Source organism: Notothenia coriiceps, unplaced genomic scaffold, assembly GCF_000735185.1.
Source record: "Notothenia coriiceps isolate Sejong01 unplaced genomic scaffold, NC01 NC01_scaffold00032100, whole genome shotgun sequence".
NCBI classification, from domain to species: Eukaryota; Metazoa; Chordata; class Actinopteri; order Perciformes; family Nototheniidae; genus Notothenia; species Notothenia coriiceps.
Genome location: NW_011364801.1, coordinates 77,140 through 89,886, shown reverse-complemented (window position 1 = coordinate 89,886; position 12,747 = coordinate 77,140). Strand labels below are relative to the sequence as shown.

General features: G+C 38.7%; 2 protein-coding genes across 3 annotated transcripts; one reads left to right on the top strand and one right to left on the bottom strand.

Moving 5' to 3' along the window:
• Positions 1-1,915: 1,915 nt before the first annotated feature.
• Positions 1,916-5,545, top strand: lrrc34 (leucine rich repeat containing 34). Its single transcript, XM_010788717.1, has 10 exons — positions 1,916-2,022; positions 2,565-2,677; positions 2,752-2,816; positions 2,952-3,038; positions 3,377-3,505; positions 3,698-3,793; positions 3,864-4,018; positions 4,336-4,491; positions 5,029-5,155; positions 5,234-5,545. Exons 1-10 carry the CDS (start codon positions 1,916-1,918, stop codon positions 5,531-5,533), a joined length of 1,335 nt encoding a protein of 444 aa, XP_010787019.1. The 3' UTR covers positions 5,534-5,545.
• A 103-nt stretch (positions 5,546-5,648) lies between these two features.
• Positions 5,649-12,278, bottom strand: lrrc31 (leucine rich repeat containing 31). Of its 2 annotated transcripts, none has more exons than XM_010788718.1 (10): positions 11,997-12,278; positions 11,207-11,359; positions 10,598-10,741; positions 9,889-10,056; positions 9,358-9,522; positions 8,982-9,158; positions 8,524-8,691; positions 8,107-8,271; positions 7,396-7,551; positions 5,649-6,575 (listed from the first exon to the last, which is right to left on the bottom strand). In XM_010788718.1, exons 1-10 carry the CDS (start codon positions 12,007-12,009, stop codon positions 6,202-6,204), a joined length of 1,683 nt encoding a protein of 560 aa, XP_010787020.1. In that variant the 5' UTR covers positions 12,010-12,278; the 3' UTR covers positions 5,649-6,201. The 2 variants fall into 2 exon arrangements, with proteins under 2 accessions (XP_010787020.1, XP_010787021.1); XM_010788719.1 differs by having other exon boundaries at positions 5,650-6,575; positions 11,207-11,351; positions 11,997-12,277.
• Between the last annotated feature and the right edge of the window lie 469 nt (positions 12,279-12,747).

Below are 12,747 nucleotides of genomic sequence, written 5' to 3'. Positions count from 1 at the left end.
GCCCCTCCCCCCGAAAGAACGTTTGTACTTTTTAACAATAAAGCCGCTGATAGGATTAAAGTCAGCTCTCATATATATCCCCATATAATGGAGTTTGATGGACATTGAGTGATTTACAAGGGAAAGAAAATGTGGGTCTTAATTTCATAGTTATTATTTGCATAAGTAATAATACTGTACGTACCATCTTAATAGCAGAGATCAAGATATCCAGTAAGACATGTTAGACATATTGTGTAAATGTGCAGACAGTTTTCCTGTACTTTTAAGCTAGTATAATGCTAATATTATTTGTAGAAATGATGGTGAGAAACTACAAAAACGAGACCCAAGTTGTAAAAGAAATATATAATAATCCGTTAACTAATTTCCTGTCTCTATTACTCATCGGTGCCATTTTTTTACATTCTAAACGAAAACAATCAGAATTTCAAAAAAGAGAAAAACTTTTCATTTACTTCCTCTGCAATCGTTTCTGGATGAAAGACTCAAGGAGACTTTTTTGTGATAAAAAGTATTTTATTTGCCTACACTAAAAGATTCAAGGATGTTACATAATGCAGAAAAAAGTCCTTGAGTTTAAGTATCAGAAAACGAATTAGGTGACAAAAAGTCTCATGGGTGCATCCCTAAAATTCACAAAGAGCAGAAGTTGTTAAAGTTCCCGATTTCAGTTTCATAAGGAGGTTTAAAGCAATCTGATAAAATTATGACCTTTTTTACAAAGTATAAATATCACTACTAAGCCAATTAACGTTTCATTTGAATACCAGCCTAAGGTAAACTCAATTTATTCCAGTGTTACTGATTAGTTTCCAACTTTAGCAGCCCATTCCACTACTTTATCGAAGAAATTGAGACTAGCATCATGTTCTCGGACATCGACGTGTGGCTGGATTTGCTTTCTTACTATCCGAATGAAGAAACAAATGTAAAGAAACGTTGGTTAGATAAATATGTCCGCCAGTATAACTTGCATTGTTTGAATAGATAATGTAGTTAATAGGTGCCCTGGTATCACCATGAGATAGGAGTTTTTGTATTAATCATAAATGTTTCCACCTTAAGTGTTAGACATGTGGTGAAATATAGTTTTGTTTTTTTAAAGCAGCTGTTTTAGGTCTTAGCATAACAGTTTGTGCATCAAGTTCTCATGAAAATTGCATTATATTTCCATGAACGTTTTTGTTTTATGCTTTCCTTTTTTTTTTTTGGATAAAACATCTGCATTACTTGTACAGAAATGTGAATTACATATACAAGTTCATTACTGTATTAAAAACTGAGCAAGAAAAATAAAATCAAAACAAAAAGGGACAATCAAAGTGTGTGTCTTTGTGACTATTGCAGGGGAAATGTTGAGGAATAAGAGAGTTTTTGCGTTTGAATGGTTTTTTATACATGTCTTGTATTAACTTTATGGCAAGCTGTATTCTGATGACATCATCCGTTCAGATATAATATGGCGCATTCATAGAGTGAAATAAAGAGGTATAAATTAAGAATGGTTAACTTGAACCAGCAGATGTAAAAAAGATGTTCAAAAGAAACTGATGATTAAAGAATAAATTATGATAAAAAAATAATGTACTGTATATACAAAACTAGATATATCTTAAATATATAAATAAACACTAAGAAAAATATATGAACTATATTAAAAGTTAACATGAGTAAAATAAATGTTTGAGATTAAAATATTTAGTGTTTTTTGTTGCAAAAGAAACAACATTGCCATTCAAATAGAAAAAAAGAATATTGTTAATATATTCAAAAACTATTAATTATGACAAATTCTAATAATCTCCTTAAACGTGAATCACAATTTGTTTTTTTAAGATTGTCTTTTGTCCTTCGAAAGACGCCATCCTCCCTTGTTGCCATGACAACTCAAATTTAAGCTTCGGGCGCAACGATGGTTAGCGAAAATATTTCAGAGTTTTACTGCGCTGTCTGCTCAGAAAATGAGATACAAATAAATCCACACGTTTTACAAGTTCTACAGGAAACGACGGAAACAGAGTGAGTGACTAAATGTTGCTGAATTTACGAACAAATTACATTTTTGCGTCAATAAAGCGTATTGTTAGGATTAGCTTCCGTAGCTAACGTAAGGTTGCCTTCAGGTGCTGCTAGGGGATATTGAGATTATCGTTGGAAACAAAAAATACCTACAAATTCTACCTTATTAAAGTTCTTAAGCAAATGTACTTTAATTTTCACCATGCTTTACTTAAGTAGCATAATACTTTACTGTACTAAGCTAGAATTGGAAGTTTTTGCTTTGCTGAAGTATTTTCCTTTTACACTTATATTCTACTACAGTTCACTGGAAACACACTTTATACTTTGTAGTTACTTGCCGAATACAATAAGCTCCACATACTACTGCTCCTACTTATACCACCACTATTATACTACTGTTAAAATTATGAAATCTTAGCAATCCATTTGTGTTAATTCCATCCAAAAGCATGTCAATGGACCTTATGCTGTGCACTTGAAGGCAGCATGGGTGTCTGATCCTGTATTCAATACAAGTTTTGTTGTTGTATGTTTGCAAGAAATGTCACCTTAAAACTGTCAGGAAGCCACCATCTGAGAAATGTTCAGCGACTTGATGACCAAGACATCCTCGCTCTCTCCAAATGTTTGAAAAACAACAAGCGTGTGACAGGTGAGCTGTCAGATTTAGGTGAACAACTTCTCTAACATCTTTACATTTTAAACTTGTATTATTTGTATCATCAGGTCTTGATCTCAGGTACAACAACATAACAGATGAAGGAGTTGGACACCTTGCTGAGCTCTTACAGGTAAAGATGCCAGGTTTCAGTTGAATGGTTAGTTTTGCCTGAAACTGTTATATCTCCAACAGCTGCTTCTTATGTTGTCATATTTCCTATCAATTATTTGCCTGTTGTATTTTATGTTTCTTTTTCACTGAGCAGGAGGAAAGTTTAGGTCTCCGATCTCTGGACTTGACGTTAAACGACTTCCAGAGAAATGGAGCTGAAGTTCTTGCCAAGAGCCTGGAGGTTTATATTAATTTCTTACACACACACACAAAAAACTATTCATAGGCATCCTTTCTGCTTACTTTCACTTTTGGTTTTTGTCAACAAATCCCTAGAAAATACCAATATCAACAATGTATTATTCAGTCTCTCAACACTTGTTTATTACCATTCTGATTAAGTGGTTACTACAGACATTTTGAGCAACAATGGCACAAGCGAAAAAGATACACCAGGCGTTAAAAATCACACTCATTCTTGTTAGGATATACATTTACTGTTAGCTTGAGTTTGACACATCTGGCTCAAGACTTGAAATGTCAAACATAAAGTATCTTTCTCTTTCTTTGTCTCTGCAGTGTAACAGCACTTTGCTCTCACTCAGACTGTCGGGTAATAAAATGGAGAGCAGAGGAGCCATGCAGCTGGCGAGCAGTCTCCAGGTGAACAACACCCTGCAGGAGCTGCAGCTGGCTAACTGCGACCTAGTAAGCACACACAAATTAAATTATGTTTATATAAACATTTTTTACATTTGTATTTCACTCTAAAATTGAGTAACTGTCATAATACCCAATATTCCCTGAGATGAATAAAGTATTCTGATTCTGAAAAGGATTATATAGAGAATAAATAAAAATGACATCTATTCTATTTACTGTTGTGTGATTTCCCTGCAGGACACTCAGAGTGTGATAGCGTTTTCCATTGTGTTGAAAAGCAACAGGACTCTTCTCTCTGTGGATATCAGCAGACCACTGCTCTTCAGCCTCCAGGTAAAACACAAAGCATTATATAGAATACATCACTCGATATAATAAATACATCTCTCTGTGTGTCTGTCAGGAGGAGTGGGCGGTGCACTTCTCTGACATGCTGGCTCTGAACAGCAGCCTGGTGGAGCTCCACCTGGGGAAGATGGGGCTGAGCGACACCGGGATGGAGAGGCTGACTGAAGGCCTGCGACAAAACCACGGCCTGCGCTACCTGGACCTGCGCTGGTACGAACTGACACATCCTCCACATCACATCTTTTATGTCTTACAACAGTAGAGGTTTAATATAAAGGACTCTTGTGGTGTTTCACAATCTTGCCATGCGTTATCAATTATTTAGATTCTTTCAAATGTGTCAAGGCTGGGTTAAGTTTGGGCATCATTAAACAGTTGGGTCTGATTTAAAAGCCAAATGAAGGTGTCAATCAAATCTAGACTTTTCATTAATATGTTGTGATGTAAATGTTGTGGAGTAAAACAGAAATCCAGAAACTGCTTCTGATTCTGCACATCTTCTCGGTCTTGTGTTTCATTGTCTGCAGTAACCGTGTGACTCGTGACGGCGCGCGTTTCCTCGCCGGGCTTCTGAAGCAGAACCCGAGCCTAGAGGTCATAGACCTGTCCTTCAATCGGATTGAAGATGTAGGAGCGATGTACCTGAGCGAGGCCGTTGCCCTGCCAGGCTGCAGCCTCAGAGAGTGAGTCCAACAAGGCTTTGGTATCCATCATGCTGTCCAGCCAGACTCTCCACCCTCTGGATAAGAGACACATTATCTCAATCTGTTTAACAGCTGTACTGTACTGTGGTTCTTATCCACCTAAAACATCATGGAGCTAATCACCTAAGTTTGGGTTTTGAGCATTTTCCCGGAAAATTGTCTAATTTTAAATAATTAAAAGGTATGAAGAGGTAAAAGTAACCAGCAAGGAGTTTTGTGGCTATGAAGAGGACTAAATATCGAGACTTTTCTAAACTTATTGTTAGGATTTTCAGATGTCGGAATATGAAAAAGAATCCAGTGTGTTTAACTTGAAGGACTTTTAAGGTAATAAGTCATTTGTAGATTTTCAATATTTTCTATCAAGAGCAGAAATATTACATTTTTTACATGATTTGAGGAATTTTTTTACTTATTTTAAGCAGACTGAATTTATATTTCTGACCACATTTCACTGGAGCATCTCAAAGTATTTTGTTGTTCTTTTATTCTTATTTAAAGTATTTTCTTTGTCAGGCTGTCTGTCTGCAGTAACAACATCGGGAGGAAGGGTCTACTGTCTCTGGCTCACTCTCTGGCCGTCAGCACAACTCTGAGCCACCTTTACATCTGGGGAAACCTCCTGGAGGAGCCCGTCTGTCAGGTAAAACACTCTACACACTCTACACTCTAACGGATACAGCTTTAATCTAAGAGATTCACTTGAAATCTCCCTCTGCAGGCATTCAGAGAGCTGACCTCCAGCGGCCGCCTGCCTGCAGAGCAGACGGACGTCAGCGCCTACGAGGTGGACGGCCGGGTGTTTCTGGCTGAGGTCTTCCAACGTTTGAGGAAACACTATATCAGAACAAACTGCTCCGAGACAGACACATCCACCACGTCCAACACTGCAGCAGAACCGTTTAAAAAACACGCCTCTAACACTGACTCCAACTTTCCTCCACACACTAGTGAGCAACGTGTTCCTCTGCAGTCCAACTTAAACCCTCCTCACACCCACCAGCATCCAAACAGACTTTAAAAAGAGACTTTAAAATGCACAGAAATGTCAAATAAACAAAATAAATCAGAACAAATGTGCCATATAGATGTCAGAAACTGTCATGTTTTTTGTGAGATTTTTTAATTTAAAAAAGTGCATCTAAATTTCACATCCTTTCATCTTATTTACATTTATATTTACAGTGCGGAGATTTAAGAGTGCAGAATATAAGTTTTAAGATTGTTAAAGGAACCCTACAGAGTTCATGACATATACAATTGGACAACTTTTATTGTATTGTTGTTAATCAACTTTCAGTCGAGCTTTCTGTGGTTATATAATAATATCTGCTCACCAAATTTCAACTATAAAAAGTGAAATATACTTTTTTATCATTATTATGTACTCCATATCATACATTAAGATTCATTACATTTGTTTTACATGGAAATGTGAACTGCTTTCTGCTCGCATGTATTTATATTGCTTGAAAACTTTTTCAAATTGGGAAAAATACTTGATTTGTTTCCTAATTTTTTAACTTATAAATTATTTTGAGGTTGCCTGAATATCACAATAATACAATATTAGAAAACTAGTCACGACTAATATACAAGGCGTGGTCATTTGTCTGTTTAAATCTCAGAGTGCAGGAATTTTTTAACAAGAGTGTTATTCATTGGGAAAAAAACATTTGATTTTGAACCCTACTCCTCAGGACTCTCCTGATTGGTCGATTTAAACGAAGATGTTTCGTCTTCATTGGGAGAGTCCCACTCCAGCAGCACACTCTTCTTCCTCAAGCAGTGCTTCAGCTGCTTCCTGTCCCGGGGGCTGCTGGTCCAGCCCTGCAGAGAGAGGCGGGTCAGCGCAGGGAGGGGGGGCAGAGCACACAGCAGCGCCGGCAGCCAGGCCGTGCAGGGGGCCGAGGTCAAAGGTCGCAGGCTGAGGTCCACTTCCTGCAGCGAGCCCAGGCCCCCCGCTGCGAAGAGAGCGGACCACCCTTCATCCCCCACTGAGGCGTTATAGGAGAGGTCCAACACGAGCAGAGAGGAGAGGAGGCCACGCCGGCACACTGCAGCTGAACACAGGGGGACTTCATTCACTTCACACATTCTGGGTCTGCAGTATTTCTTCCCTTCATCATTTCAGGGGAAAACATTTGACTTTCTACCACATCTGTGTAATGGCTAAGATGGCGACGTAGTGAAGAACAATTTTGAGTTTTTCCAGTATAACTTTGATTATTCTTTTTATTAATTTACTATTTATTGAGTAAAGTATGGATGAAGAAATGCAGGAATAATTGCCGTTGTCAGGTAAAATATTTTTAAGCAAAACGAATAATTGTTACTGAAAAGCTTTTATGAATTTACTTAACTTTCTTTGAAGTTAATTCTTCAGTTTTCTTCATGATGGTGGAGTGTGAAAATCCCCAAAAGTGGATATGCAAAGTTTGTGCCTAAATACAGACTCCAGCTGATTAAACCTGAATATATTCTCACTTATGAAAGACTAAATTAAGAAATATAATTATATGAACCAGGGTATCACAAAAGACTTCGGATTTACATGTTTTTTTTATCCGTCTCCAGTACAACGAGTACAAGTGTGTTTTTGATTGCATGTGTAACGCAGGTGTTACTTATATCACTAACGAAGGCTCTGCTATGTGACAGTTCAATAAAAGCAGCTGCAATTAATCCCTCGTTGCAGATCTAATACTTTTAGTGATGATTTTTGTCTTTATTGATATATAAAGAGTGGACGAAATAATAGAAACACTTGAAATAGACCCTGAAATATGACCCTTAAGTTATTTTAAAACCAGTTTCAGCCTTCAGAAAACTATGCATGTGCGTGCGTGCGTGCGTGTGTGTGTGTGTGTGTGTGTGTGTTACCCAGGTGCTGCAGGTCATCGGTGGTGAGCTCACAGCTGCTGAGGCGGAGCTCCGTCAGCACCGCCGGCTGCAGAGCGTCCAGTAGCAGAGGCAGATGTCCTCCAACAACCTTACACCAGGACAAATCCACACTGCGCAGGTACGGCACACACACAGCTGACACACACACACACACACACACACACACACACACACACACACACACACACACACACACACACACACACACACACACACACACATAAACTCTCAGTCAGGCACACAACTTTTTACTACACTACACTCAACAAGCAAAATTCACATTTTTGTAAATGTTTGCGTGAATCCCACCTGACACATATTTTGAAATTATGGATAAAATAAACAGAGAATGAAAAGAGTAGAAAATGATTAAATACGTTTTAAATCCTGTCAAATAGATGTTTCTTCCTTTGTTTTGTTAACTTTAACTTTGTTGTTTGTAGTAATATTGTAATTTCTAGTTTCCATACAAATCATAATCATCTTATAAACATTTTCTCATTAATTATTACAACAATAAATGATATATATTTACACATAAATGCATCACCAATAACTACATGATTTTCTGATTAAGTGATTTTTTTACATGTTTCTGTTATAATGCCAATTTGACTGAAGTAATCTGAATACTTCCACAACAATATTGGTAGTACAGTACTTGCAGTATCAGTATGAGTATGTGCATACCTAGAGCAGTGAAGGCCTCCTGGCTCAGGCTGCAGCTGTTGAGCGGCAGACGTCTCATCTGAGTGAGAGGCAGGGCGGGGAGCAGCGAGTGGAGCGCCCCCCCCACCTCCTTATTGGACGACACATCGAGTTCCGTTAGTGCCGGCAGTGAGGGAAGAGCCTGGACTGAAGACAATGAAGAAAATCTCTAAAGTAAGAGCAACACAGACTGATGCACACTTTTAATAACTAGAAAGAACACAATCAAATGAAATAGAAATCAATTCAAATCTGCTGCATGAGTGCTGTAAAAGACCAAAAAGAGAGCACACATTACAAAGCAGGAATAAGGAATCACAGGGTTCCTGCAGGTCCTTCAAATCAAAAAGTTGCCTTGAAAAGTAAATAAACAAAATGTAACATAGGCCACAGACTCACTGAGGTCCTGCAGGTCGGTGTGTGTGTGGCAGCAGAGGTGCAGGTCCAGGCTCTGCAGGTGTGTGAGGTGAGATAGGTGCAGCGTGAGGTGGCTCAGACCTCCAGACAGACCTCTGTTACAGGACAGGTCCAGCTGTCGCAGGGAGGGGAGGCCGTGGAGTGAACCACCTGCAGGACAGGGGGGGGGGGGTGCCAAAAACATATCCACAGTTTGTTTGTCATGATTTTTTTTGTGTGCTTCAGGGCAAACATACAAACAGGCAATGCCAAAATGTAACATTTTTCTGCCCCTCTCCATAAGATACAGTAGAGACCGAACGAAGCACGAAAAACCTGGGGTATGGACAGCTACTGTAAAAGACAAACTAACTTTCTCAACCTGCAGCTATAACAACTTATTTGTCTCGTGATACCTTCCTAAACCTTTATATATCCACAGAACTCAGCAGATGTCCTACCCAGAGCATGGAGGCCATCCTCCGTCAGACCGCAGGCCTGTAAACGCAGCGTGGTGATGGAGGCGGCGTGACACAGAGAGGAGGAAAACTCTCTGAAAGCTTCCACTTCCTGTGAGAGCTGAGGATTACAGGAGACGTCCAACACACAGAGACCAGAGAGACCAGACAGCAGTCCTCCTGAGGGACACACAGGACAGTATGTTATGCTGTTGTGATATCTAGGAAAGATCCAGATTGAGGTACTTTACAGGCGTATTTGAATTTTTTACTACTTTATACACGTACTCGGCTTCATCTTTTACTCGAGTGCATTTGTATGATATCTTTATTAACTTCTTCTAACATTAATTTAAGTTAATATCAGTCAGTACTCTACCCAGTAGAGTAGCATCAGCTGCATTGAGCTGGCAGGACACCAGGTGAAGCTCCTTCAGTGGGGGGGGCAGTTTACCCAGCAGGCCTTGCAAAGCGCCGCCCCCCAAGCCGCTGTTCCAGGACAGGTCAAGGATCTCCAAGAGAGGCACACAGCCCAGAGCTTCACCTGTAAAGACACAACGTAAAGATATTTAATTCATTTATTCATTCATTTTTCCCGGCCTTGTCGTGAGTAACTTTAACTAAAGAGCCACACATCTAATTGTATTTTCATTATTGATGATTTCCGCTGAAAGTCGATATGTTATGTTTAAATATACAAATGAGGCTTTATGTTGAGCTCACTTTTGGTGAATTTAGGAGAAAACTACAGACGGATTAGACACAATTAGTAAAGTAATTGTGGATTTAGGATATTTACCTTTTCTTTCCACTTATTTGAAAGAAGACATGTTATGGAAGCAAAATAGCCCAAATATAAATAAACGTAGTTGTCCTGCACGTAACTTTAAGATAAATGACAAATATTCACCCAGAGCAGCGAGGTCCTCGGCGTCCAGTCTGCAGCTGCAGAGCCTCAGAGCTCTGACCCCCCCCGCATGCTGCAGGTGAGAGGTCAGCGCTTTGAGGCTTCCTCCAATCAGACCGTTCCAGGAGACGTCCATCTCCTCCAGCTGAGGGAGGAACTGCAGCAGGGTGGCTGAGGGGGGAGGGAGGGGGAAGAGAGAGCGAGAGGAAGGTGAGAGGAGGACCAGAGGAGGAAGATGTCGATGCTGTCAATGTAAATGGATGTTGAGAGGCAAATAGAGACCTAATATTTGAATTCGACCTGAGCATCATCCAGCTATCATCCAACTCCTCACTTCAGTTACTTTGAATCCACATATATACACAAAATATTGTGCTTTTTGCGTCTCTTTTTTTAATCTTTAGTTACTTACAAATCAAGCAAATACAGCTGAAACGATCAGTTGATTAATAAATTGGATTATTGACAGACAATTGATTGGAAAATATTTTGATCATTGTTTTATTATTATTGTTTTAATGCTCTAGTTTCTTTGCGCAAATTCAAAGATTTGTTGAAAATGTCTGTGAATACTTTCAAATAGATCCCATAACATCTTTTAGTTTGAATGTGTTGGAATGCGTGTGTTAATTTACCAGTGTTTAACAACCTAAACATGTATGACATGATTATTGTTTTTATTTATTTGTTCTGATAATGATATAATAATCACCGAGCTCCAGCAGGTCAGTAGCGGTGAGGTCACAGTGAGCGAGGTTCAGGCTCCGGCTGTCCGCCTTCTTCCCCAACCTCTGCAGGAACACACACACTCGGCCCCAGCCGGCGTCACACTCACTCTCTGCCCCCTCCGCTGCACCTGAAACACACACACATCAGTCACATTTAAAGCTTCATTTCTTCGCATGTCTGAATTTTATCATCTTATTTATGTTGTTTTGCATTCCTAGCACATACAGTATGCACAATATAAGCTGTAGTAACACTACGTTCTGATGATAAAGGCTGTTAAGAGGCTGGATAAGTATTTATAAAGTGCTTTAAAATGTTTAACTCTCTTTCTAACATTTCTTTACAATCTTGTGAAATTGCACGAGTGATGGCATACCATTAATCTTGTTTTATTTAGGGCATTATGTTTATTTTGGATTATGTGGATTTGTGTTTTGTAGCACTCCGTCTTACTTAAAATGACCCTGAGGGTGAATAAAGTTCTGTCTTCTCTTATTTGCAACACTACTTATAAGGTCTCACATAAAGTCAGTTAGATTTTCAATCCAACAGTCAACCTGAAAATCCATGGCAAACAAACCTCCCCCCTCACCTCTCTCCTCTCTGTCCTCAGGGATGCCCGTCCGGTCTCTGGACAGGAAGCGTCCCAGAGGCTTCCTGTCTGACGCTGCACGCTTCCTGCGGATCTGGTTCATGATGAGGTCGAAAGGGGAGCGCCTTAGACTGCCGCCCCCCCGCTGAACATCTGAACAATCAGACACAAAGTAAACACATCATTTTGCCTTTAAATGTTCTTAATTATCTGATAAATTCATCACAGATTATTATTAATTATTTATGATTATAGAATAAGCTCAAACTTTGTTAATTCTTGGAGAAATTCCCAAGCTACTCAGTATATAAAGTTATTAAAATGATCTTTACCTTTACCTGCTTTTAAATAATTACGTTTTAATAACTAATGTGGAAAATGTAAAGCCATAGAATATTCTTTGTAATGTGAATTTGTAAGGGAACTAAAGCTGTAAACCTGGTAAAAATGTGTGATGTGCAAAAGTACAATATAGCCCTAGCAGAGTATATACATTTGCATGGAAAAGAGATGAGTGAATTAATTAGTGTTATAAACTAAATACAATTCAAGTTAAAATGTTCAAGTACCCTACTTTATAGATCTAGCATAAATGAAACCATGTAAAAAAAACCTTAATCCTTAAATAAATATAAAGTGGGCTAGCTTGAGCAGTTAACATAGTCAGTAAAAAGTGCAGTACAAGTGTAAAGTTGCATCGAATGGAAATGTTTTAGGTTTCAATACATTTCTTGCAATAACACTGTACTATAACTACATTGTTATCCTTTAACAGTAAAACGTATCTTACCTGAAGACTCCATGTGATGAGCTCCCAAACAAAAAAAATTAAAACTCGAGTGTCATTCGGTCGTCTCGGTGATGCGTTCACGGGTCAGTTTGTTTACAGATATTCGAACACGAGATAACCCCAAAAGGTTCAGGTAGCAAAGTTAGCATGAACTTAATCACACCTGCAGCCTACAAATCTTTCATTTAAGCAGGCTTCTGCAGCGCTTTATTTTACTTTGTACCTGAATGACGTCCCGTGCTTGTCAGGTGGATCATCCCGGAAGTGCGACAACACCCTCAGTAAATGTTGGCTGCCTCCTGCACACGAGGATATATCGCCTTCTTAAAAACAACTGTTCAATAACCAGAGGCGGAAGTAGTCAGAACTTTCAGTAAAAGAAATACCAAAACATATTCACATATATTGTCTTCACTTTTACGGTTGCAGTAGGTAAATGGTTGGCCAATTTTAATATTGAATTAGTAACATGTGATTTTACCCCTAGCTGGATACAACAAGCTAAAACGAGCTATTTCTTCAGAAGTTCATACAAATGGGAAGCAGTTTAAGAGTCTCTTTGACTGTATATAAATTAAAAAAGTTCTAAGTGTTTTTCTGAGTTTTACATCCAAGTGGTTGCATTTAACATTCATATAAAAGTATAGATCTAAAGTGCTTATTAAGATTCCGTTTTAATCCAGAGAGATAAATAAATGTATGGAGTGTTAAGTCATTTTAAAGGGTCATACTTTCCTTCAGTTAATTTGTA

Excerpts from the sequence above, each read along its gene's own strand:
- lrrc34 (XM_010788717.1), top strand. The coding sequence starts at position 1,916 with ATGGTTAGCGAAAATATTTCAGAGTTTTACTGCGCTGTCTGCTCAGAA. Across the intron at positions 2,023-2,564 it reads CAGGAAACGACGGAAACAGA|AAATGTCACCTTAAAACTGT; the intron begins GTGAGTGACTAA and ends TATGTTTGCAAG. Across the intron at positions 3,794-3,863 it reads CACTGCTCTTCAGCCTCCAG|GAGGAGTGGGCGGTGCACTT; the intron begins GTAAAACACAAA and ends TGTGTCTGTCAG.
- lrrc31 (XM_010788718.1), bottom strand. Across the intron at positions 8,692-8,981 it reads GGATGGCCTCCATGCTCTGG|GTGGTTCACTCCACGGCCTC; the intron begins GTAGGACATCTG and ends CCTGTCCTGCAG. Across the intron at positions 7,552-8,106 it reads GGAGGCCTTCACTGCTCTAG|CTGTGTGTGTGCCGTACCTG; the intron begins GTATGCACATAC and ends TGTGTGTGTCAG.